Genomic DNA, 24,958 nt, shown 5'->3' with positions numbered 1-24,958 from the left:
GATCCAAAAACATGAGACAAAAAAGAAAATCCTCATGACAAGTATCTGGTGTCACAGACTACCTTCATCCCTCTTCCTATTAAAATAAGGCAAGCATTTGAGTAAATTTCCTCAAGCTCCAGGTGTTAAGAGCTGTTTTTTGTTGTTTGGTTGGTTGATTGGTTGGCTGCTTGTTTTTTGTTTGTTCCTTTTAACCACACCTTTTGCTGTCATTTTTGCCAGATAGTTTGCCCATTTCTGGGATCCTTCTTACAACATTCAATTTTTTTCTTTACCTTGATGGGCTCTACTGCAGAATAATAAATCCAGGAAACACAAGCAGAATCACCAGATCCAGGACCAGATCTTTCCGGGATGTTCCACTGGTAAGTAAGTACTTCACCTAAGAATGGTAGTAAGAAACGTCTCATTGGTGCCAGTATGACATTCCCCTCTATTTCTAAAGGCTACAGTGGGTGAACCCCAGCACCCTCAAGAGCCTCATCCGTTCTTCTCATGTTAAGCTCCATTTTATTTTGTTAGATTTTTTTCTCTCTGCTTGGAAAAAAAAACCTTCTAGCCCCTTCATGCACAGAAGTTCAGGCTTAATTCTATGATGATGCAGTCCTGCTGCTGTGCTCAGGGGCTATGATGTTGTATCATTTGGCTTCTTTGTTCATCTTGATTCTCTGCTTGCTGCCTCCTGAATGAAACTGTTTCCAAAAGCTCTGCGCTCATCTAACCCCTTCAAGACTCTATGGAAGTTTTCAGTTACATATTATGATCTTCACCTTGAAAAATCTTAACAATTTCAAGTCAGACCTACCTTGTTACTAAACTCTCACCTCAAAATTGCCACTGAATAGTAGATATCATTTTCATACTGTCCTAATAGCAGATAAAAATGGAAATTTTCTTTTGGGGGTTACAGTTCAGTGGCAGAGCATTTTACTATGCAGGAAGCTCTAGCTTCAATCTTCAGGACCAAAGACAACCTAAAATTGCTATAAATTTAATTCTCTCCTTGGAAAAAGTAAAACTTTTCTCCAAAGTGTGCCTTTGATGTTGCAAAATAGCATACCTATTCTCCTAGTTGCCAAGACTCAAAACTTTAGTTTTCCTTGCCACTTTAACACTCAACATCCAATGAAGTACCAAATCTTATGATTCTATCTCTATAATATACTTTATATTTTTAAGATTTAGTTTATTTTAAATTCATATGTACAGGTAATATGCCCACATAGTGCTAATGGCCATTTAGACAAGAAAGCATCATACCATCCTTTGGAGCCATAGATGGTAGTAATTTTTCTGGTGTGCATTTGGAAACTGAATTCACATTGCTCTGGAAGAGGAACACTTGCTTTTAACCATTGACTCATATCTTTACTCCAGATGCTTTCAAGATTCACAAATACCTGACATCAGAGATTACATAGACAGTAACAACTGCTAAAAATGAGCAAACTATACAGGAAGCTCCAAGAAAGCAAATTTTATGAGTCATCACCTAGGCTAGGGTGAGGTTTTCAATGTTTTTTTTTAATTATCCATGTTCCTGTAAGTAACCCCTGAACCATTACTGCTGCTTTAAGTACCTCAATAACTCACTAGTTTGTGAAGGCAGATTTTGGGTACAGTGGTTTGATTGACCAACAAATTAAATACTGTACCCTAAAATAATACACTTTCACATAGTTTTGTAACTACTACCATGTTCTATTGTAGAACAATTCATTATAGCCCAGAAATCACTATACCCTTGTCACCCTCTAAACTACTCAGCACTCCAATGCAAACACAAACTTGTTTTCTCATTCTGAGCATTTCACATAAATTCAGTCATATGATTTATTGTCTTTCTCTTACTAGACTATTTCATTTTTATAATATTTTCATGGTCTACACATGCTGCCAAATACACTGTTGCTTTTTATTGCCAAAGTATATGACATTTTATGGATATATTGCACTATTCATCCCCTCATCAGTTGATAGATATTTGGGTATTTCTACTTTGCGTGTAATATGAATGACACTGACATTAAGAACTACACTTGTAGCTCATGGGTAAAGCACTTTCCTAGCATGCTCGAGACTCTTGATTTCATTCACAAAATCAGAAAATTGCCACTATTAACTTTCATACAGTTTTTTTGTATGAAGTTATGTTTTCATTTACCTTGAGTGTATAACTTGGGATGGAATTATTAAATTATACAGTAATGCCAATTCTTAACAATTGGAAAAATTGGCAAACTGATTTGCAAAGCACTGGAATCATCAAACATCACTAGGTAGATTCTACTTTCTCAATATTCTCAAAAATTAGTTATCTTTATTCTTAATTTTGCTTTAGTGAAGGAGATAGGCTATTCTAATGAAATTCTGATATGCTGTTCTCGCATGTCTAATGATGTTGAGAATTTTCTCTGGCCTTTAGTGGTATTTTCAAGTACTTTTGGGGAGAAATGTTTATTTAATTCATCTGCTCACTTTTTTCAATGAAATAGTAAAGAACTCTGACAATGTAACAAAACAAGAACAATCTGCCCAATTAAAATGAGCAAACCTTTCAACAGACAATTCACTAAAGATGATATAAAAATATAAATATAAACAGAAAAGATTTTCAGCAGCAGCAGCTATCAGGGAAACAAAAACCAAAATCAAATATTGTAATGATCCTTTTTGTAGCTTAGTGGTAGAATTTTCTCCAACATGCACAAGGACCTGGGTTTGACTCCAACATCACTAAGTAAGCACAATGTAATATCACTGGTCACATATAATTTAATAAGTTTAAGTAATTGTCATGTTCACTAAAGCTGAAAAATACTAAGCCATCTATCACCCTGGAATCCATCTCTTCTGGTATTAGACCAGTAGCTACTAAACAGCACTGATGAAAGCTGCTTGGCCCTAAGTACTGCAGTTTTTAAAAATATATTCACAGTCTCAGTGATGCCCCAAGTGCTATTGAATTTTGTAGCTCCATATCTTGCTATTCTTGGTGACTCCAAATTTTTACCACATTCTTCTAGGCTCACCTGTTTTGTACCTCCCCACTACTCATTTTCACTCAGACTTTCCATAATAATGACACTGCCAAATGCTTGTGTAGCACACTGAAATTCTGAATTCTCAAAAAGAAACCTTTGTAGATATGAACTGAAGGTAACAGACAGATGTTAATAGCTTTCCAAATGCCACACATAGGACTGAAATGTGAACTTATACAGCCTAACTCTAGAATTATGCTCTTACCATTTTGATTAGTAACTTTTCTTAACCCTCTGACAAAATATCTAATATAAACAACTTAAAGAAAGAAATATTTATCTTGAGTCATGATTTCAGCACCTCCTGATCAGCAGGGAATAGTAGAGCAAGCAGCTCCCAATCTAGGGGTCAGGAAGTAGAGTGAGGTAATGCTCTTTACTCAGAATACTAGTGCATAGGATGCTGCTGTCTACATACAGAATAGGTGTTCCTGACTAATTTTTCTGGAAATGCTATCACAGACATGCCCAGAAGGAAATTTCACAAATCCCAACCAACACAGCAGTTTAATTAAAGTGAGAATCAAAATTAACCTTCACATACCACTCTGAAGGCTTTTATCTCTTCTACTGCCATTACCAGTTCTAGTACCATATTGATAAATAAATATTCATCAGTCACTCCAGACTCAGATGAGGAAGTTCTCTTTTTCTGATTTAAGATTACAACTTTCAAGAGAATTCCCAATACCACTTCTTGTGTATTGCTAGATTTAGGTTCATCCTCCTACCTGTATCTTTAACTTCTCCTCTACTCATCCCTCTTTCCAAATACACCATGCTCAGTTCTCTCCTTGATTCTGTGATTTCCCCCCACACTGCGTCTTCTCCAATCTATGAATCTGGCTTTCTTTACAATTAAGTATTTTACAGTGCTGCCAACATTTACATCTAAATTTCCTCATTTCCTTTTCATTACTTAATCCTCTATCTGTTGTTGATCCAAATGTGTCCCTTCCAAAATATTATATATTGAAGTCTTAACCCCCATTAGCTCAGAATCTGACCTCATTTAGAAACATGGCCAAATTAGAAACAAGAGGAAATCGGTTTTAAATGAGGTTAGTAGGGCAGGCCTCGAATATTACCCAGTATCCTTATAAAAAGGAGAACTTTAGGTGTAAAGCCATACATAACAAGAAAAATACCTGAAGATACAGTGCCCTGGTTTGTTTGTTTGGTTGGTTGGTTTTGTCAAGTTGATACCAGCTAGAGTTATCTGGGAAGAAGAATATCATTTGAGAAACTGCTTCAATCAGATATAGGCAAGTCTATAGGGCATGTTCTTAATGATTATTGAAGGAGGCCACAGATCTCTGTGGGATGTACCACCCCTGGGAGGGTGGTCCTGGGTTCTACAAGAAAGCAGGCTGAGCAAGCCATGACAAGCTAGTCAGTAAACAGCACTCCTCCACGGTCTCTACTTCAGTTTCTGCCTCCAGGTTTGTACCTTGAGTTTCTGCCCTGACTTCTTTTGCTGATGTGATGTGATGTAGAACTGTAAGCTGAAATAAACCCTTTACTACTTAAGTTTATCTGGTCATTGTCTTTATTAAAGCCATAGAAACCTAAAACAGAAACTGGTATCAGGTTCATGAGGCATTGCTGTGACAGAACTGATTATACTGTTTGGAAGAGGATTGTCGAAGGACATTGGAACTTTAATATAGGAAAGCCATTGAGTGCTCAAAGCTTAACGGGCATCTGGGAGTTTGAATAAAAATGCTAAAAGTGATGCAGATGATGGAAGACTGACTTGTGCAATGTCAGAAGGAAACAAAGACTCTGACCGGGGCAATTTGTGTAATGTTTTTTGTTAAGAACCCTTGGTTCTGGTCAGCTAGACCTGAAGACTCATAAATGATTAACAAGATACTACCACTACTGAAGAAAAACCTTTGCTTTACTGAGACAAATGATGTTGGTTCCCTGGGCTGAGAAATAAGCTGTGCTTAAGAAGAGACCAGCATCATTTAGGAGAAATCTTCTGGGAGTATTTCCTCAAGGTCAAAACACAGCATCTGTGGTCTTGAGTGGCCAAGGCTGTATCTCCTGCTGGCAGCTAAAATGGGTAATGTGTCAGAGTCAGGTAGTACTGACTTTGAAGACCTAAAGAGGTAATGGGGAGCAGCTGAGGGCTAGCACTGTGTAATAGGGATGGGAGTCCCTGAAGAGAAGACAGGAGAGGCCACTGGTAACGATTCATCCTCAGTTGCAGTGGAGACTCCAAACTTCTGGAAATAGCAGTACTATGAGATGATCACCAAGGACAGTAGCAACTGTGGAGTGGAACTGGCCTGAGGTTATCAGACAAGCTGATTATGCTACAAAAAGCAGATATGGATAAGGGGAACTGCACAGGCCTTTGAAACCCAAAAGATTGTGATCCTGTCCCAGACATGAAGCACTGAACTATTTACAGTGTTGTATTTTGGGTTAGTTTTGGTCTTATTGTGACTGTGTCCTTGTTCTTCTCCGTCGGAGTAAGAAAATATATAACTTATATTTTATTTTATAGGAGTAAGTTTATATTTTATAGTTGAGCAACTTTAGACTTTTACCCCTAGGTATGCAGGTAGTCCTGGATGGTATAAGAAATCAAGCTGAACAAGTGATAATGAGCACGCCAGTAAGCAGTGTTACTCCATGGTTTCTGCAAAAACTCCTTCCTCCATATTCCTGCCCTGATTTTCCTCAGTGAGGGATTGTGACTTAAGAGATCTAAGATGAAATACACCCCTTTATTTCCAGGTTGCTTTTGGTCATGGAGTTTAAAGCAGCAATAGAAAACACAGAATGATGTGGGAATTTCCCTCTATATGCTTGAATACCATTAATGAATAAAGAAACTGCTTTGGGCCTATAGCAGAGCAGAGCTTGGGTAGGCAGGGAAGACAGCACTGAATGCTGGGAGAAAGAAGGGTGAAATAGACAGACTCCATGTAGCCCCACCTGAGACCAGATGCTGGAACTTTAGCTGGTAAGCTACAGCCACATGGCAATACACAGATTAATGGAGATGGGTTAAATTAATATGTAAGAGTTAGCCAATAAGAAGCTAGAGCTAATAGTCCAAGCAGTGATTTAAATAATATAGTTTCTGTGTGATTATTTTGGGGCTAAGTGGCCAGGAACCAACAAACGAGTGGTCCCCTCCTCCAAAACAGAAAACAAGGAAAAGATGGCTACCTACAATCCAAAAAAGAGTGAGGTCTGAAAAAAATCCCTTTCCTCATAGCCATTAAAAAAAGAAGGAATCTTTCCAGTACTTTAGTGTAGACCTCTAGTCTATAACAACTTGAGACAATAAAATGTCTGTTGTTCATAAAATTCAGTTTGTGATATTTCCTTGGGCCACCCCTAGAAAATTAGTTCAACTTCTGTACAACAAATATTTATAAATAATTTGAATTCAGGTATGTCCAACTCATGGCCCACAGACTGGAAAGGTTAGCAAGAAGTAGAATCCTCCCAAAATATCTTTTACCCAGAAAAAAAATAGGGTAGCTCAAAAGAAACAGTTTATCAGTGCTCAGGAACAGGATGTTTGATGTGGCAGTCTGCAAATGAGAATGGGTCCCATAGGCTCATAAATCGAATACTTAGTCCCCACTTGGTGGAACTACTGTTTGGGAAGATTAGGAGGTGTGGCCTTGTTGGAGGAGGTGAGTCACTAGGAACTGGCTTTGACATTTTAAAAGTCTACGCTGTTCCCAGTTAGTGCTCTCTCTCTCTCTCTCTCTCTCTCTCTCTCTCTCTCTCTCTCTCTCTCTCTCTCTCTCTCTCTCTCTCTCTCTCTCTCTCTCTCTCCCTACTATCTATCTATCTATCTATCTATCTATCTATCTATCTATCTATCTATCTATCTATCTATCTATCTATCCCTATCTATATATATGAGACAGTTGCCTCCTACTTGCAGATAAAGATGCAAGCTCTTAACTACTGGTACCTCAGAACCATGCCTGCCTCCCAGCACTGGAGAAGTGGAAGTAGGTAGCTCTCTGAGAGTTTGAAGACAACTTGGTTTATATGCTAAGTTCCAGGCCAGCCATGGTTACATAGTGAGACTCTCTCTTTCAAAGAAAATCAGAAAGAATGCCTTGGAATACATCAAACTAAAGAAATAAAAAACCCTCTACATTAAAAACTTTATAACACTAAAGGAAGAATTAAAGCAAGATGCTAGAAGATGAAAATGTCTCCCACAGTTAAGGACTGAAAAAAATAATATTGTGAAAAGGATTACAGTACTCAAGGCAATCTACAGATACAATGCAATCCCCATATAATTCCAATGCTGTTCTTTACAAAACTAAAAAATACTCTTAAAATTCACGTGGAAGCACACACACAAAATACCAACAATAAATAGCATGTATAGCTAAAGCAATCCTGAGCAAAATGAATAATCCTTGGTTCTATATCAAACTTCACAGGCTGAGTTAGAAAACAGAATAGATCTGACACAAAGCAGAAACACAAATCAGCAGAATAGAGAGCCCAGATGTAAGCCCATGTCATAACAGCTGTCAGATACCAGACAATAATTTCAAAAACATACATTTTAGAAAAGTCTCTTAAAAATATTGCAAGTTAAAACTGGATAACCATATGTAGAAGAATGAAATTCTATCCCTATCATCTCACATACAATACAAATAAAACCTAACCCCAAATTCACCTAAGACCTAAACCTAAACTGTTGACATTTTAGTCTGAATAGTATGGAAAACATCTAAAGGCATAAGAATATTAAAGGGCTTTCTAGAACTGGTTACAGCTGTTCAGTAAATAATACCAACTATTGACATTAAGACCTCATGAAATTCCAGCGCACAGTACAGAAAGGAAACAGTTAAATGAGTGAAATGACAGGGTATAGAATGGAAGAAGATCTCTACTAGTTTGATATCTGACAAGATTAATGTCTAGAATATAAAAACTACTAAAGAAGGAACTAAACTGTAATCAATCAAACAATTCAATTAATAAATGAACTAACTAATGAACAGTTCTCAACAAATGAAATATAGATAGCTAATAAACAAATATAAACTTCTCAAACTCACTAGTTATCTAAGAATTCCAAATTAAAACTACATTGAGATTCCATCTCATTCCAGTCTCCAAAGCAGTCATTAAGCAAACAGAAAAAGAACCAAAGAACCAGGCAGTGGTAGCACACACCTTTAATCCCAGCACTAGTCAGGCAAAGACAGGATGATCTCTGTGAGATCTAGGCCATCCTTGTGTATAGAGCGTGTTCTGGGACAGCTAGCGCCATTACACAGAGAAATCCAGTATTGAATAACAAAACGAAAAGAGAAGAAAAAGAAAGAAAACAGAAAAAGAAGAATTCTTACATACTTCTGGTTAAAAAGTAAACTAGTCAAGCCACTATGGAAATCAGTATGGGGGTTCTTCAAGAAAAATTCTCCTGGATATGTACTGAAATAATTCCAAGTCAACATATCACAAACATCCTAGCATATCAATCACAGCTTTATTTTCAGTAGCTAAGTTATGGAACTAAATATGTCCAACAGAGGATCAGATAATTATATTTATAATTATAAACAAAGAATTCCTTTCCACCATAAACAAGAATGAGCTTGTTTCATTTGTAAGAAAATGCATAAAACTGGAGACCATCATATTAATCAGTCCAGATATGCAAATATATATATATTCATCCATTTATCATTCTTAGATTTTTACAGGGATACATAAAAATCTTGTATATATGTATGACCTGAATGTGTAAGCAAAACTGTTCTGGAGAACAAATGAGAAGGGTAGGACAAGAAAGAGGAGAGTAAGGGAATACGGGGGCCAAATAAGATCGATGTACAATATATACTTACTTGAAATTGTCTTTACAAAGTATTGTGCTGTGCTGTATATAATATATACATACATCAAGAATTAGAAGAAAAACAATGAAAAGCAAATTTTATAAAAGTTATAAAGACAACTAAAGAGGATCCTAAAATGATTAAAAAATATCAAAACTGATAAGATGCTATAGATACATTTATTACTAGAGATACCAACATTAAGCTGGAAGAAAGTTCTAAAGAGAAAGTTCAGGTATGGTTTGATTATCATCTAACACTTCATGTATTGATGTTACTTCACATTGTACAGTAGTAAAATAGTACAGATTTGATTCAGCTACATTTAGAGATGTGGTTTGGGGGAAGCTATTAGGGTCGAACACTGGAAAAAGAATCCTCTGGTTTCATGGGGAGACTAGACAAGAATACACATATATATTTTCTGTCTCATCATGTGATGGCTTATACAGTCTCAAAGTTCAAGGTCATTTCTGAATAAAGTTCCCAGACCTTATACTTGTAGAACTTGGAGCCAAACAAACTCCTCTTTTTTCTAAAGTAGACTGTCTCTGGTATTTCCTTATAGTAATCAAAAGTTTATTATTTATTAATTAGTACACATAAACAACCTAACTAAACACTGTAAGAAATTTGAAAAGTTACAATGTAAAACCATGTCGTGCACAAGGTATTTTTAACTGAAATAGAGGAACTACTGTAAATGCAAAAGAAAACTAAACCTGCCTAGAACTCCAATTCACCAGTTAATTCCCTCTATCTTTCATTGAGCTACACTCCCAAACCAAGAATGTAAGGTGTTTAAAGCAATAAAACCAGAAGACTAAAATAGGACTGCAAAGCCTTTGTCCTTTCACTCACCCGGCTCAGCAGGCTGTGGCCAGCCAGTATTAGACTCTAGAACTCCATGGGCATGCACAGAATATGGTCGACTGGCATTATTCTTGAACACCACAGTTAAGATATCACCAACCTCTCCTCTGATAAGTGGACCTGATACATACAAAAGAAGTACAAGTTTCATTAGCAGGGAAGTGAAAAGGAAGACATCAAAGAACAAGGCATAACTGTAAGATCCATGTAACTGGGAATTAATCTTCCTAAGACTAAAAGACATGCTTGGGTTCATTTTCAGATTCAAAAGTCCTAAAATTGGTATTGCTATCAACAGCATGAGGGTACCTCAAAAACACAAATATGCTTCATATTATCCCCATTTTCCTCATCCTATTTTTCTCTATATAATAACCAAAAGCTCTAGAGATTCTCTGAGTTTTGCAGGATCATTGAGTAAGGACTAAAGTCTTGCCATGTATAGCCCATAGAATAGCTGTACTCTGGTGTAGGAGTTCCTTCTGTTTGTGTGTTGCTTTCATTGGATAATGAATAAAGAAACTGCCTTGGCCTAGTTGATAGGGCAGAACTTAGGTAGGCGGAGAAAAGAGAACTGAATTCTAGGAGAAAGAAAGCAAAGTGTGAGAGCTGCCATGAAGCCGCGAGGTCAGACATGTTAAATCTTTCCCGGTAAGCCATGACCTCGTGGTGATACACAGATTAATAGAAATGGATTGAATCATGATATGAGAGTTAGCCAATAAGAGGCTAGAGCTAATGGGCCAAGCAGTAATTTAATTAATACAGTTTCTGTGTGGTTATTTTGGGTGTAAGCTAGCCGGGAGACTGGGACAAACAAAGGGACCCTCTCTCCATCAACAGTATTCTCTTCAGAGCGCAGTGGGCCTGTCTGGTCTAGGATGAAAATAAATAAACCCATTGTACAAAAGCAACTTACAACCTTGATTAAATTGAGGAATGGGGGCAATTGTGGCTCTGTGTATTATTTTTGGTTTTACATGCTGGAGTTGATAAATTCTCCTGCTTTGGAGGATCCATGTCTCAAAGGTACAGAAAATAAGAACATTTTGGTTCATGTTACAGCAGAATTCATGTTTCCACCATTCCCTTCCATACTTATATTCATGGCCACTTTATAAAGTAGGGCCATACTTTTACTATTCCACATGGAAAAGCTGAGAATGAAGTATGGAAAAACCTCCCTGATATGATATAGGTGTAATAGAAGAAACCCAGCCTCCTAGATGCCAGGATATAAGTAGAATTCCCTTACCCAGGATTCCCAAGTGCTCCTCTGGTCCAGATCTCGGCTTAGGAATCCTGAAAGTACCATCAGTGTATTCCCTGAATACAGCTTTTTTATATCTGGAACCCAGAAGCCCATCCTTGTTGCTCAGGAAAACATGACCATAACTAGAAGAATCCAAAGACTGTTATTAGTACCCGACCTTCAACTTTTATTTTCAGTTATGGGGAAATTAATTTAGAAGTATACTCATGTCAAATATGAAAAAATGTAGATCTATCCATTATAATGTCAAATTGCATTACCATGATTAAAAATAGTACATTTCTGAAGCTACGTTTGTTATTTTTCATCAACCAGATAGATATTTGCAGTGTGATTTACTGAGCTAAGAATCAAAAACTTGTGACTTTGGTTCCAGCTGTGATTTAACCTGAGATTGGGAATTATTTAACAAAAGGACAAGGCCCAAAGTGGCAGTTGAGCATCCATAGTTGCTGTTGGAGATCAAAAGTGGGAAGACATGGGATCTTACAGTTTTCTGATTATAAGATTCTTATCAGTTAACAGTGTTTATCATTCATTTTAACAGTGAACTCTCCTAATAGCTGAGTCTTGAAGTGGAATCACTAGGTCAGTATTGATGGGTGTACAAAGACACTGTTATCCAAAAGAGGAGGCAGGACTAAGAGTTCAATCCACTGTTTCTGCCCTTCCTCCTTTTCTAGCAATGACTTACCTGCTATTCATGATAGACAAAATCAAGGCTGACAGAAAAAAAATTGCCCATTTCCTAACCCCCATAGAATGTTAGCATGAAGACTTCAACCTAAACTTACAAACTTCTACCTAAACTTATAAAGGTCAAGAATTGACAAAAGACAGTGAAGGCACCACAAACTAGAGGAAACTATTATTAGTAATACTTTGTACCACAGTTTGTATTCTCATCTCCCTCTTTTTAGTAACAGGGTCACCTAGGCTTTAGTGGAACACATGGCTGTTTTTACAGATGTTACATTGTAGCCATGTGAATAAACTTAAGAAATAGAAGATGAGAAAAAGTGATATATACAGCTTACATGTCTATCCTCCCAAGCAATGTTGTTTTCCGGAACTTGAAAGCTGGGGATGGCCACTACTAAAATAACCATCTTGGTCCCAGAGATGGAAGGAGGAGATGCAGGCAGCATAGTTGCTCATATGTAAATAACAGCTAAAATTGTAGCCTATTTAAACTACTCCGTTTTGGACTTTTTCCATTTCCCAGCTTGGTCTGTACCTTAATAAATGACCTTCAGACATTCCACTGCTTGAGTAAATCCCTATGAACTTTAAATCCCATTGTAGGTAAGTTTTAGCTAATTAGAAGGGAAGCAAGGGTAAGAGGGCAAGATGTAGCAAGGTCTTTTTCTTCAGTTCAATGGTTAATGAATATAGAAGAAGCAAGGAACTGGACTTCAAGATCCTTCAATTCTAGTCTCACTTCTTTTGGCAGAATATTTGGGTGGTTATAAAAATGCCTCCTACTTTCAGTTTCTGTTGAGATCTGGCTGCCCTCACTCCCCCTGACCAACAGCTAAATTTCCTTGTAATTGACAAGAATGTTTGTGTTCTTTCTGGCTGGTGGTTTTCCGGAGAAGCTTCCCAGTCTGCTTAAAGGTATAAAAGGCTTTAGATCGGGGAAAATAAAGGTTGCTGTTCTGAGAAGAAGTCTCCTGAAGTCTCAATCCCAGCACCAGTCTTGGCATCCAGGCTGTGCTGGTGTGGCAAGTTTTGGTATCTAAAGATGTGGTTTCTCCTTTTCTGAAGCCTTACCTGTCCTCCTCAGATGTGTTGTGCCATTCCAGTTCCCAGGTTCTGTCAGGGCAATAATCCCACTCCACCTCTTCTGCCATGATGTAATAGACTCTTGAAGCTTGGTAGTGTTGGCGTGGGCTATCTTGATGACTAGAACACTGGGAGACATTATAAACTGCCCTCATCCCTGCTTCTCTGTGACTTCCTGCTTGGCAATAGATTTCAAATGTCCCTAAAAGATAATCAGACAGTGAAATCTGAGTGAGAATACCCATCAGAAGCATGTGGGGGATGGGTTCCCTTTTCATAGCTATACTTCAGAGGAAAGGTGGTCTATGAAAAAGCTCTTACACGAATTCAAGTGCATTATAAGTTTGTTGAGACTTATATGCACAGAAGAGGTCCAGTTCCGAAGCCACTGGGTTAAAAATTAAAGATTTCCAGGAGAAGAAGGAACTCCTCCAGGGATGCCATATACTGGGAAACCCCTGTTCTTAGATAAATTATAACCCTATTTGCTACTTATTAGCCATCTAAGCTTGTATGGGTTTCTGATTCCAGTTCTCTCTTCAGTAGAATGAAAATCATTTTGCATCCTTCATTTGCCTGTTTTATAAAAAAAGATTGTCTGGCTGGCAAGACCACTTAGCAAGTCAAGGTATTTGCCCCAGGAGTCTGGAAATTTGAGTCCAATCCTTGAACCCACAGTGGAAGTAGAAAATCCACTTCCAAAAATTGTACTCTTATGTCCCGTATGTGCATCATACCATACATGCAATCACGCTGACCATATATATCACATACAAATACATGGCCAATAGTAATTAATCTGGAAAGAAATATAGCATGTATCACTATGTTTGATAAATGTGCAGTAAGTGAAATTATAAGTAAACAGTAATCAATACAGATTAATAATTATTATTTAATAGAAACAATGACTTTTTTCCTACGAAATGCCCCCAAAACCTAAAGACCTACTAACAAAAAGAAACAAACAAACCCTATGGATTTAAACATATGTTTAAAAGAAACTGTCTGATTACATGGAAGCTTACATGACAGATCTTTTTTTTTCTTCTTTTTTTGAGACAGGATTTCCCTATGTAATCCCGCATAACCTGTCCTGAAACTTGCTCTGTAGATCAAGCTGGCCTCAAACTCAGAGATCCACCTGCCTCTGCCTCCCACGTGCTAAGATCAAAGGTGTGTGCCACCACTTCTGGTGTTCGTAATAGATCATTTAAAGGTGCCATCTTAGGCTTTATTCCATGAAATTTTCAGATATCTATCTTTGATAGCTGTGATATAAAGCTAAATGAACCTGTCTGTAGCCACAGATTCCTTTGTGGAAGACTCTAGCTCAGATTATGCTAATAAAATGGAGCTAAGTATTTTAGTTTTGTTATTTTCATTGTTCCCTTACATTGCTGCCTACAACCTACCCTGCCACTATAAATATTTCATCAATTAGTAAGTCTTTTATAAATGGTCCCTAAACTATTGATCCAGGCCCATTTTCCACCCTCAATTATTTTTCCAACTAAATCTGTTTCTGACTGCTTCCTTGCATATTCCTACCTTCTATTTTTTTCACCCCTGTTGTTATTCCTTTCTGAAATATATGTTTTTCCAACTCTGAAACTCTACGAGTGCCTACTCCTTTTGCAGGATCCAATTCATAGTTTATCTCCTTTAGAAACTACTCCCTGATTGTTTGGGCCCTAATTGCCACTATACTCTTGATCATTCCATCACTGTGTGTTCCATCATAGAGTGACACCATAAAACACTGAAATGTTTTGTATTTAAAATTAGTGCCTTATATCATTTGATAGGTACCTTGAAAGAAGGAGTATTTTCATTTCTTTCTGTATCTTCTTCCCAAGACTTATTTTTATTATCCTATGCATCCATTTTATCAATCAATCTTATCACCTCTTCCTTAAAAATCACTTTCACTCCATTCCTATGGGCTTACCTCTTGGTTCAAACCCCACTTAGCACTTTCATTCAGTCTTCCCTCCTAGTCTATCTATATTCATTTGTGTCACTCGCTGACCCACAGAAGCACTCTTTTCCAGTGACCCCACAGCCCACTTGTCTAGGACACAGACAAGGAAAGAGCAACCAAAGAATAAGACAGCCACCCAACAAAGACAAGACCAGATAGTGACTCCAAGAAACATCTCGAACATCATAATTCTAGGTATTTCAATCCCAGTGCAAAACTGCAACATGAGGCTGGGTGGTGGTGGCACACGCCTCTAATCCCAGCACTCGGAAGGCAGAGGCAGGCGGATCTCTGTGAGTTCGAGGCCAACCTGATCTACAGAGTGCCAGGATAGCCAGGGCTGCACAGGCTGAGACAAACCATGTCTCAGAAAAAAAAAATTGTAACAGGAACAGCCACGAAATATGCCTTTACCAGAATCTAGTAATCTTACTGCAGAAGGTCCTGTAGAATGCAATATAACAGAAGCACAAGACAAGGACTTCAAAATAGCAATTATAAAGATGTTCAAGGACCTTAAAGAGAATATAAATGAATCATTTAATGAAGCCCATGGGGGGGCAGTTGAAGGAAATAATGAAAGGACTACAGGAAATACTTAAAGGAAACCCAAACTGAAATAAAACTGGAAATAGAAATTTAGGATGAGAGTCAAAAACCTCAGAAGACTCCTCAATAGATTACATGGCATGAAAGAGAGAATCTATAACCTTCTATCATGTAAAACATCCCACATTGGAGCGCAGGACTGAGCTCCCAAGGCCCAAATGAGGAGCTGAAGGAGGGAGAAGATGAGCAAGGAAGTCAGGACAGGGAGGAGTGCACCCACCCACTGATACTGCGGGGCTGGTCTAATGGGAGCTCACCAAGGCCAACACGACCTGGACTGAAAAAACATGGGATTAAACCGGATTCTCTGAACGTGGCAGACAACAAGGGCTGACTGAGAAGCCAAGGACAATGGCACTGGGTTTTGATCCTACTGCATGTACTGGCTTTGGGGGAGCCTAGTGTGTTTAGATGGGCACCGTCCTGGACTTGGATGGAGGGGGGAGGACCTTGGATTTCCCGCAGGGCAGAGAAACCAGACTGCTCCTTGGACTGGAGAGGGAGGGGTAGGGGAGTGGACGGAGGAGGAGGGAAATGGGAGGTGGGGAGGAGGTGGAAATTTTTAATAATAATAATAATTAATAAATAAATAAATAAATAAATAAGAAGATTCTGAGAGAAAAACCTCCTATCTAGGACAGGTATGATGGTCCATGTCTTGAATCCCAGCACTTATAAAGCAGAGACAATATAACCAATCATATTTCAAAGCCAGCCTCGGATACACAACAAGTTTAAACGCAGCTGTATATCAAGATCATGTCTCAAAACACAAAAGTTCACATACAAAAAGATTGTTATATAACTCATTTGCTCTCCCATCACAATCTTACCAGTAAAAGGTTTTCAATTAATAGGGGTTTAATGACTAAATGTACCAGCAAATGCAATAATTTATGCACGCTGCCTAAAAGCTAGGCCAGTAAGGTCTTGGCACTCGCTGGCAAAGCTGACAGCCTGAGTTTGTTTGTGGAGCTCACATGATAGAAGGAATAAACCAACTCCATAAAGTTGTCATCTTACCTCCATGCAAGTGCTGTGCCATGCACACCCCCATAAATTAATTCATTAGATTAAAAAAATTGAAAAAACAAAAGTTATGTGATGAGTCAGGACATAGTATTTTAAAAATAAAGCCTGATAGCTACTCGATACTAAGGAAACAAGTAGAAAACATTCTGGTCTGGGAGAGTCATATGATGTTGCAAAAAATTTTCTCATAACAGTCCTGTTTTTTAACTCACTTCTTTTTCAACATTCTTCTGTTCCAGGTTCTTAATATTGAGCATCACAATCGTAACACTCCTAGTTATTGCTACAACTAAAATATCACCGCATTTATGAATATGTTTTACCATGCAATATCAAGTAAGGAAACAAACCACTGGAATCAACCATCTCTAGTCAAGGTTTTACTTCTTGATGTCTACAGTGATCTTTACACCTCTATCTTATTTTATTGCATGACAATAGCTACTCATCCTTAAAAGACCAGTCTGAGACTACAGGTATAAAACCTCCATCAGAATGTCTGCTTTCCTAGGAAACCTTCACTCTGTAAGTCAGGAAAACTTTGTTGTGATTCACATTGTGCCATAGTTCTTAGCAGAGAGTGTCATCATGAGCTTAGTAATGTCTACATACTTACCCCCTTTCCCACTATCTTTAAAATACCTGATTCATCCTCATATCCCCAGTACATAAAGCAGGAAGTAGAAGAAAATGGATATTAACTGAAAAAGTTTAATAGAAAATATAAACTAAGGAGTGGGGAATTAAAAAGAGGAAAATGAGGGAAGAAGACAGAAAGAAAATAGGAAAAAAGCAAATGGAACAGAAATAAAGATAAACAGTGAATAAAAATAGACTGGTGAGACAGCTCAGTGTGCAAAATCACTTGTTGCCAAGTCACTGATCTGAGCTGGATCTCTGGGATACACATGGTGGAAGGAAAGAATCAACTCCCACAAATTGTCTTCTGACCTCCACAGGCACATATGAGTGTAAACTCACACACACCAAAGACAGAGAGTGGGATACAGAGACAGAGAGATAGAGAGACAGACAGACATATATACACAAATAGATACAGAGACATAGAGACACTGACACAGAGAGAAAGACAGAGTCAGAACCAATAAATATATTTTAAAAGTCACTAAAGAAAAAAGAAGTAAAAAAAGGAAGAAAAACTGAAGAAATGGAAAGAAGCAAGGAAAATAAATAGGAAGAATGCAAAGAAAAACTAGAGCAAAACTCCAGCCAGGAAAGCAGACAGGGTAACTGCAGATCTTCACCTCTGTCCTCTCCTCCAAATCTAACATGTCAGTCTCATGCCCAGTTTTGAGGCAGACCACCTGTTGTAGTCTCTCCTCACTCTCTGTCCTCATTCCCAGGAGATTAAATCGATCCTTGTGGAAAATCTTGCTTTCCTTCCTTTTGTAGTCCTCCCCTCAGGCCCCCATCCTTCTAGCTCATTCCTAAGTGTAAGATCCCAATACCTAGAAACATTTTACCCAGAACCCCCAGGAGCCACAGCTAGCATAATCCCAAATAATTTTCTATCAGGCAATACACAGCCACTAGACTCTCCTAAGAACCAGAGGGGGCAAGAGAAACTAAGGAAAAAACACGCACCCAACAAAGACAGGACCAGATAACAGCACCCAGAATTAGAATCACCCCAAACCGAGATGCTTAGAAGCCAGCATGAAAACATAATTACAGCCAGGACAAGATGTGCCCACCAGAGCACAGCAGCCCTACCACAGTAGGTCCTGAGAATTGCAACATGTCTGAAGCACAAGACAAGGACCTTAAAATAGCGTTTATGAATATGATAGAGTTCCTTAAAGAGAAGATGAATAAATGTCTTAAATAAATCTATGAAAACACATACAAATATTGGAAAGAAATGGATAAAACAGTTCAAAATCTGGAAGGAGAAATAAAATTAATAAAGAAAATCCAAATTGAGGAAATGGAAAATTTAGGAACTCATTCAGGAACCTCAGAGAAAAACCTCACCAACAAAATACAAGAGATGGAACAAAAAATTTTAGGCATAAAGACAAGATAAAAGAAATGCTTACTTTGTTCAAAGAAAATGTTAGATTAAAAAAAATCCAGACACAACACATCCTGGAATTCCATGGTACTATAAATGAACAAATCTAATAATAATAGGAATAGAGGAAGGAGAGAAAGCCCAGGTCAAAGGCACAGAAAATATTTTCAACATTACATAGAATTTCTCTAATGAGAGAACCATAAGGACATACTTTAAAAATTTGTACTCTACCAAACTGGAAAATCAAAAAGAAGTAGAGAATTTTCTCAATATATTCCACTTATCAAAGTTAATTCAAGATCAGATAAGCAACCATATTTTTTTCTGGTTTTTCGAGACAGGGTTTCTCTGTTCCTTTGGAGCCTATCCTGGAACTAGCTCTAGCTCTTGAAGACCAGGCTGGCCTCAAACTCCACAGAAATTTGCCTGCTCTGCCTCCCAAGTGCTGGGATTCAAGGCATGCACTACCACTGCCCAGCTCAGATAAGCACTTTAAACAGGGCCAAATGGTTTTAGCACAGAATTCTACCAGACTTTCAAAGAAGAGTTAAGGCCAATACTTCCCAAATTATTCCATAAAATAATAATGGAAGGAAGATTTCCCTATTCATTTTACTAGACCACCATTACCCTAAACCCCAAATTACATAAAGAACCAATAAAGAAAGTTACAGATCAATTTCCCTTCATATGGGAACACACACACACACATGAGTCAGAACAGCTAAAATAATACTATTTTAAAAAACTGATGGAGGTTTATCACCATTCCCAATTCGAAGTTGTACTACAGAGCTGTAGTCATAAAAACAGCATGGTGCCTCACAAAAGCAGACATGTTGATCAATGGAATTGAATTGGTTGCCCTAACATGAATCCACACACCTATGAATACCTGATTTTGACTAAGAAGCCAGGAATATACAATGAAAAATAAGACAGTATCTTCAATAAATGCTACTGGTTAAATTGGATTCCTGCATATAGAAGAGTAAAATAGATCCATATTTATCGTCCTGCACAAAACCCAACTCCAAATGAATCAAAGAATCCAATGTAAAACCAGATACAGTAAACCTGATAGAAGAGAGAGAGTAGAGAATAGCATTGAACTCATTGGCACAGGAAAAGACTTTCTGAAAAGACCACCATTAATGCAGGCACTATGATTAACAATAAATAAATAGGACCTCACTGAAAACTTTCTGCAGGGTAAAGGACACCATCATTGGAAAAAACGACAGCCTGGAGATGGAAAGAGATTTTTAACCAGATCCACATCTGATAGAGCTAATATCTAAAATACAGGAAGAACTCAAAAAACTGTTTATCAAGCTACAACCCCTTTCAAAGATGGGGTACAAATCTAAACAGAGAATTCTCAATAGAGATAACTCAGATAACTGAGAAATACTTAAAGAAATGTGCAACATCCTTAGTTATCAGGGAAACGCACATTGAAATCACTTTGAGATTTTTATCTTATACCCCTCAGAATAGCCAAGATCAGTAAAACAAATGAAGGCTCATGCTGGCAATTTTGTGGTAGAAGGGGAGCACTCACACACTGCTGGAGGGAAGGCAAACCTGCATAGCCACTATGGAAATCAGTGTGGTGGGCTCTAGGAAGATAGAAATTGATCTGCCTCAAAATACTGCTATGCCACTCTTGGGCATATGCCTAAAGATGCTTCATTGTACAAGATACTTGCTCAGCCATATTCATAGCTATTCTCTTCATAAGAGCGAGAAATTGCAAACAACCTAGATGTCACTCAATAGATGAATGGAAAAAGAAAATGTGGCACATGTATTTGTGGAATATTACTCAGCTATTAATAAAATGAAGTCACAAAATTTGCAGCTAAATGGAGAAAAAAAATCATCCTGAATAAGGTAACCCAGATCTAGAAAGACAAACATGGTATGTATTCACTTATACGTGGATATTAGATATTAAGCCAATGACAACCAAGCTATAATGTGTAGAACCACAAAGACAGGTATAGAGTAAGTAACATGCTAGTGGGCACCGATAAATCTCTCTAGAAAAGAAAAACAGAATAGATAATTATGGAAAGATGGGGAGGACTGGAACGGGGGATCAAGTGGGGAAGTGTAGGAGACATAGGAATTAGGGAGGGAATACAGGAGGGACAGCTAAACTTAAGGGCATTGAGGGGCAATAAGGAAAGCTAATACCCTAAAAAGCTTCCTAAAATATATGCATATATGAAAGCGATCTAAATGAAATTTCCAAGTAATGGGGGAAACAGAGACCCAATTGGACATCTCTTATCATTGAATGAAGTGGTGCCTACATAGAGCTTTTACCTCTATGTGCTAGGGCCTTTGAGACAGGAAGGTACTCTGCAGGCTACCAATTGAGAAACATAATCACTAACCCCACTACAAACCTTTTGATCTCCAATTGTGGCCTGTCTGCAATATATCCTATCACATTAGCGGCACAAAGCTTGTGGGAGAAACCAATCATATAATATATGATTTGACTTAAGGCCCATTCCATAAAAGGGAACCCATACCGAATACTACTTGGGCAACCAAGAACCAGAGACTAAATAGCCCAGGGACCTAAGGGAAAACCAAATATTACTGGTCCATTAAAAGAACTAGCAATAAAATGACTTTTAATAACATTCTGCTAACTCATAGCTAGACAGTATGTAGAGAGACACCTAGTAAGACTAGGTCCTAAATGGGAAATCTACATCAAATTCCTCCCCTTCCACTGGCAAGGAGGAGGAAAGAGTACATGAGACAGAAGGAAATGAAGGTCACCACAGAAACAAGGTTTAAATAAACATATGATATCAGAGACTATAACAGTACACACAGGACCTGAAAAGGTCTAAGCCAAAAGGTCCTACAGCTACCTCCAGTTGATAACTACTTGCAAATGAAAATTTAGTTTTTTCCAACAGAGTCTCGCAGAGGAAATGAAACACTATTAAAGGTAAGCTGTATGCTCACCCTTAAAGAGAAAACAAACTCATTGATTTCTTTGGGTTTGTTTGTTTTGTTTTTGATTTGTCTCATAATGTTATGTCAGGCCTTTTTAAATTTTTATTTTATTTATATATTTATTTATACCCTTTGCATATATATTATGGTTTCCAGTTTAGTTTTTTTACGGGATTCCTGAGTTTGCATATAAGTAGATCTCTGAGTCTCTATTTCTTGTGCCTTTGCTTGGGCTCTTTTCCTTCCGTTTGTTTTGTCCTATCCCAGTGTGATAGTTTTAGCTTCATCTTGTTATATTTTATTGTATTATTATCCCTTAGAAGTATGTTCATTTTCTAATTAGAGACAGAAAGGGAGTGGATCTGGATGGCAGTGGAGGTGGGGAGGAATTGAAAGAGAGGGATGGGACACTAAAATCAGGATACATTATACCAGAAAGCAATCGATTTTCACTAAAATAGAAAAGAAAACAGCAAAAAAATTAAGAAGAAAAGAGACAAGAGTAGAAGGAAATTGGTAAAGTAAGGAATAAAAGAAAATGCAAATAAGGGTAAAAAGATAAGGAAAAACAAAGTGCAAGATGAGAGGAAAACAAGAAAAAGAAAAATAAGAAAAAGGACATCAAAGGGAGAGAACCAAACAGCACAACGGCATGAGAATTTGAAAGGAAAATGAGAAATTCAGACTCATACAACAGATGAGCAAAAGACAATGGGAAAGTGAAGTAAAGAGATCAAATCTGTGCTCATTCCTGCTTACATGAAAACAGCGTTTGTCTAAATGATACCCAGGGGAAGTGCTTTTGTGTCCCTAATATGATACTGATGCATTATTAAAGACTCAGTTTATTATTAATACTTTCAAACTGGCCACATTTTGGTGCTCTGAATAAGGAATCATTAATATGTTTAATCCAAACATTTTGGTGTTCTGTGTGAGATTCCTTTAATGTGTCAGTGCAGCATTTTAGAGCACTCAGTGTGAGAGCAGGATAGCCTGAATTGATATGAGAGTATGGGAAAAGATCTCTTGTTGGCGATGCATTAAATGTTGGGGATTTGAATTTTAAATGTCTCTGGTGCCCAAAGCAATATTAGTCTATGAGTCTCCCAAAAGCTCCCAGCTCATGTGTTTGCAGTGGGGCATAGGGTCCCAAGGCAAAGGGAAATCTGGCCATCTCAGGTTGGAAAAACCTATCTGTCACTCTTGGCAGCAGTGGTCCATGACCAGAAAGCTCTTCTTCAACACTACATCTTTTATTTCCTTCTTCTCGTTCGTCAAGTCCTGTTGAATTCTACAACTTCCACCACCAGAGGTGGCTTCCTCTTAAGCACACCAACGCCCAGCCTGCCTGTTCACTTTGTCTTCTGCTCTCACTATGGAGAATTTCTTGGTTCCTCTATCTCATATCCAAGAACAACAGCTAGCAAATTTATTCTTTAAAAACTAGATTAAGATATTAAAATTGGCTTGTAAAAGTTTTGTCGAGCAAACCAGACATACACAATTCCTCTGGGGCCTCTTTGTTCCAGGCCCTATCTTAATCAGACAACTTAGCAGCCGGGCCACCTGCTGCTAGAAGAGCAAGCAAGCCTCTGCCAGTTCTTCCCCTGAGGCTGCCTGGCCAGTCCATCCATAGCTAAAATGTCTGCTTTCACCTTGAAAACATTCTGGTTTTGTACTGTCTTTGCAGACAAAGGATGGTCGTGGTCTTTGCTGATGATACGTATTTGAGAGCTTGAAAGGAAAGTTCCATTACCCGAGTGTCTAAAGTAAAACTTTCACACTGAGGCACAGTTGCCCTCCAGTACTCAGTGGGTTAATAAGGAAATCAGTAAAGACTTGACAGACTCTGATGCAAGGGCCTACAGTAAGTACATAATAAACAAATAAAATCCCTAACCTTAAGACACACTCAGGGTATTGTTGCACTATCAGACAAAAAAAGGCACAGAGAACTTGATGGTTTTGCTGGAAATAATAAAGAGATTGCTAGCAACGTATCTCTTTCATTGATTTGTGAACATACAAATTCTAACTAGACCTCTTTAAGTGTTTCAAATGTGAGAAGCAGGCTTTGCCTTTTCCTAGAGCCAAAAGGCTTCCTCCTGAAAGAAGTAAGCTCATAAGCAGGTTTCAATGGGAAAACGCTCTCAAAACTAGCATGCTGTTGTTATTGACTTAAAGATTGCTTTTTTGTTACCTCTTTGCAGCCTGATAATGAAAATGATTTGCCTTTCCAATGACTACTCTCAATATTCAAGCACCCATATCTCCTAGTATTAAAAAGGATAAATGTGTGTAAAGACAGAAGGCGTTTCAGTTTTAAAAATGGCTAAAAGAGTTGGATATTTCCAAATGAAAAAGTAGACAGTTAACGCAAGTGGCAAGGGTCTGAGTAGTTGATTCAAAGTGTGTGAAATAGGAGACATAGATGGTACATATGATATTAAAACTTCTGTGTTTAATTCATTGATATTAAACCTCTACTTAAATCAATGGGGTTTTCGTAAGTTGTAAGTACTGGCTATTAAAGCTTTACAAAAACATTGTAAAATTTTCATAGACATGGCCTCAATAATTTAAATTTCTTTCGGGTATTTAATTAATTTCATGTTTGTGTTGATATGTTTTCAGGTTTCTTTGTTGCTACAGCTCAGATACTGATCAGCTGCAGAAACCTGTTTCTCTGTTATGAGTATCTCAAAAGAGATCGAAATGGACAATGGCTCTTCTGACGATTGAAAACTTTATCTCTTTTTGCCAATTTTGAAATGTTTATGTCCCTCTCAAGGTCATAAAAAATGCCCTATAATCCCAAAGACAAGTCATAATTGAAAAGCTTATTTCTCACTCAACAATTAAATATTTAGACAAAAAAAATGGAGGGGGGAATAAAGGAACTGACTGCTCAGGATCAACTTGCCAAAGCAACTTACACTTTCAATTTTAAAAATTGTTTCTCCCAGTCTTTCCCCTGACCCCTATACAAATTAACATCATGGCCGGGCGATGATGGCGCACGCCTTTAATCCCAGCACTCGGGAGGCAGAGGCAGGCGGATCTCTGTGAGTTCGAGACCAGCCTGGTCTACAAGAGCTAGTTCCAGGACAGGCTCCAAAGCCACAGAGAAACCCTGTCTCGAAAAACCAAAAAAAAAAAAAAAAAAATTAACATCATGAAAAGCAGAAAGTTTTATCCAAACCCATGATTTTATATAAATTCTCTCAAGGACCTAACTAACCTATGTATGGATACTATTCCCTTTATAATTTAGGACTGAGGGTTCACATCTGTGCTTTCTCCTACAGGCCTTCTCTAGTTACAACAGGTTTGACAAAGTGATACTATCACCTGGAACCAGAAGACAACAACCTGGTAACAAAAGAGGGACTCTTGTCTAACATTTAACTGCATAGAAACTGCATGCCACTGCTAATTCTCACCCTTTCCCAGAGTTACTCTCATTACAATGTT

The 24,958-nt window shown here is 37.9% G+C and overlaps 1 protein-coding gene across 6 annotated transcripts in view; it reads right to left on the bottom strand.

Moving 5' to 3' along the window:
* Nucleotides 1–24,958, bottom strand: part of Heph (hephaestin) — an 81,372-nt gene that overhangs the window by 14,670 nt on the left and 41,744 nt on the right. For all 6 annotated transcript variants that reach the window (XM_038316136.2, XM_038316138.2, XM_038316135.2 and 3 more), the window contains 4 exons: nucleotides 12,822–13,035; nucleotides 11,031–11,170; nucleotides 9,764–9,895; nucleotides 276–382 (listed from right to left, as the gene is read on the bottom strand). In XM_038316136.2, the coding sequence (XP_038172064.1) occupies nucleotides 276–382; nucleotides 9,764–9,895; nucleotides 11,031–11,170; nucleotides 12,822–13,035 (593 nt within the window). The remainder of the gene's footprint in view (nucleotides 1–275; nucleotides 383–9,763; nucleotides 9,896–11,030; nucleotides 11,171–12,821; nucleotides 13,036–24,958) is intronic.

Source organism: Arvicola amphibius, chromosome X (genome assembly GCF_903992535.2).
Source record: "Arvicola amphibius chromosome X, mArvAmp1.2, whole genome shotgun sequence".
NCBI classification, from domain to species: Eukaryota; Metazoa; Chordata; class Mammalia; order Rodentia; family Cricetidae; genus Arvicola; species Arvicola amphibius.
The sequence above is the reverse complement of the archived record's forward strand: the minus strand, read 5'-3'. Positions and strand labels throughout refer to the sequence as shown.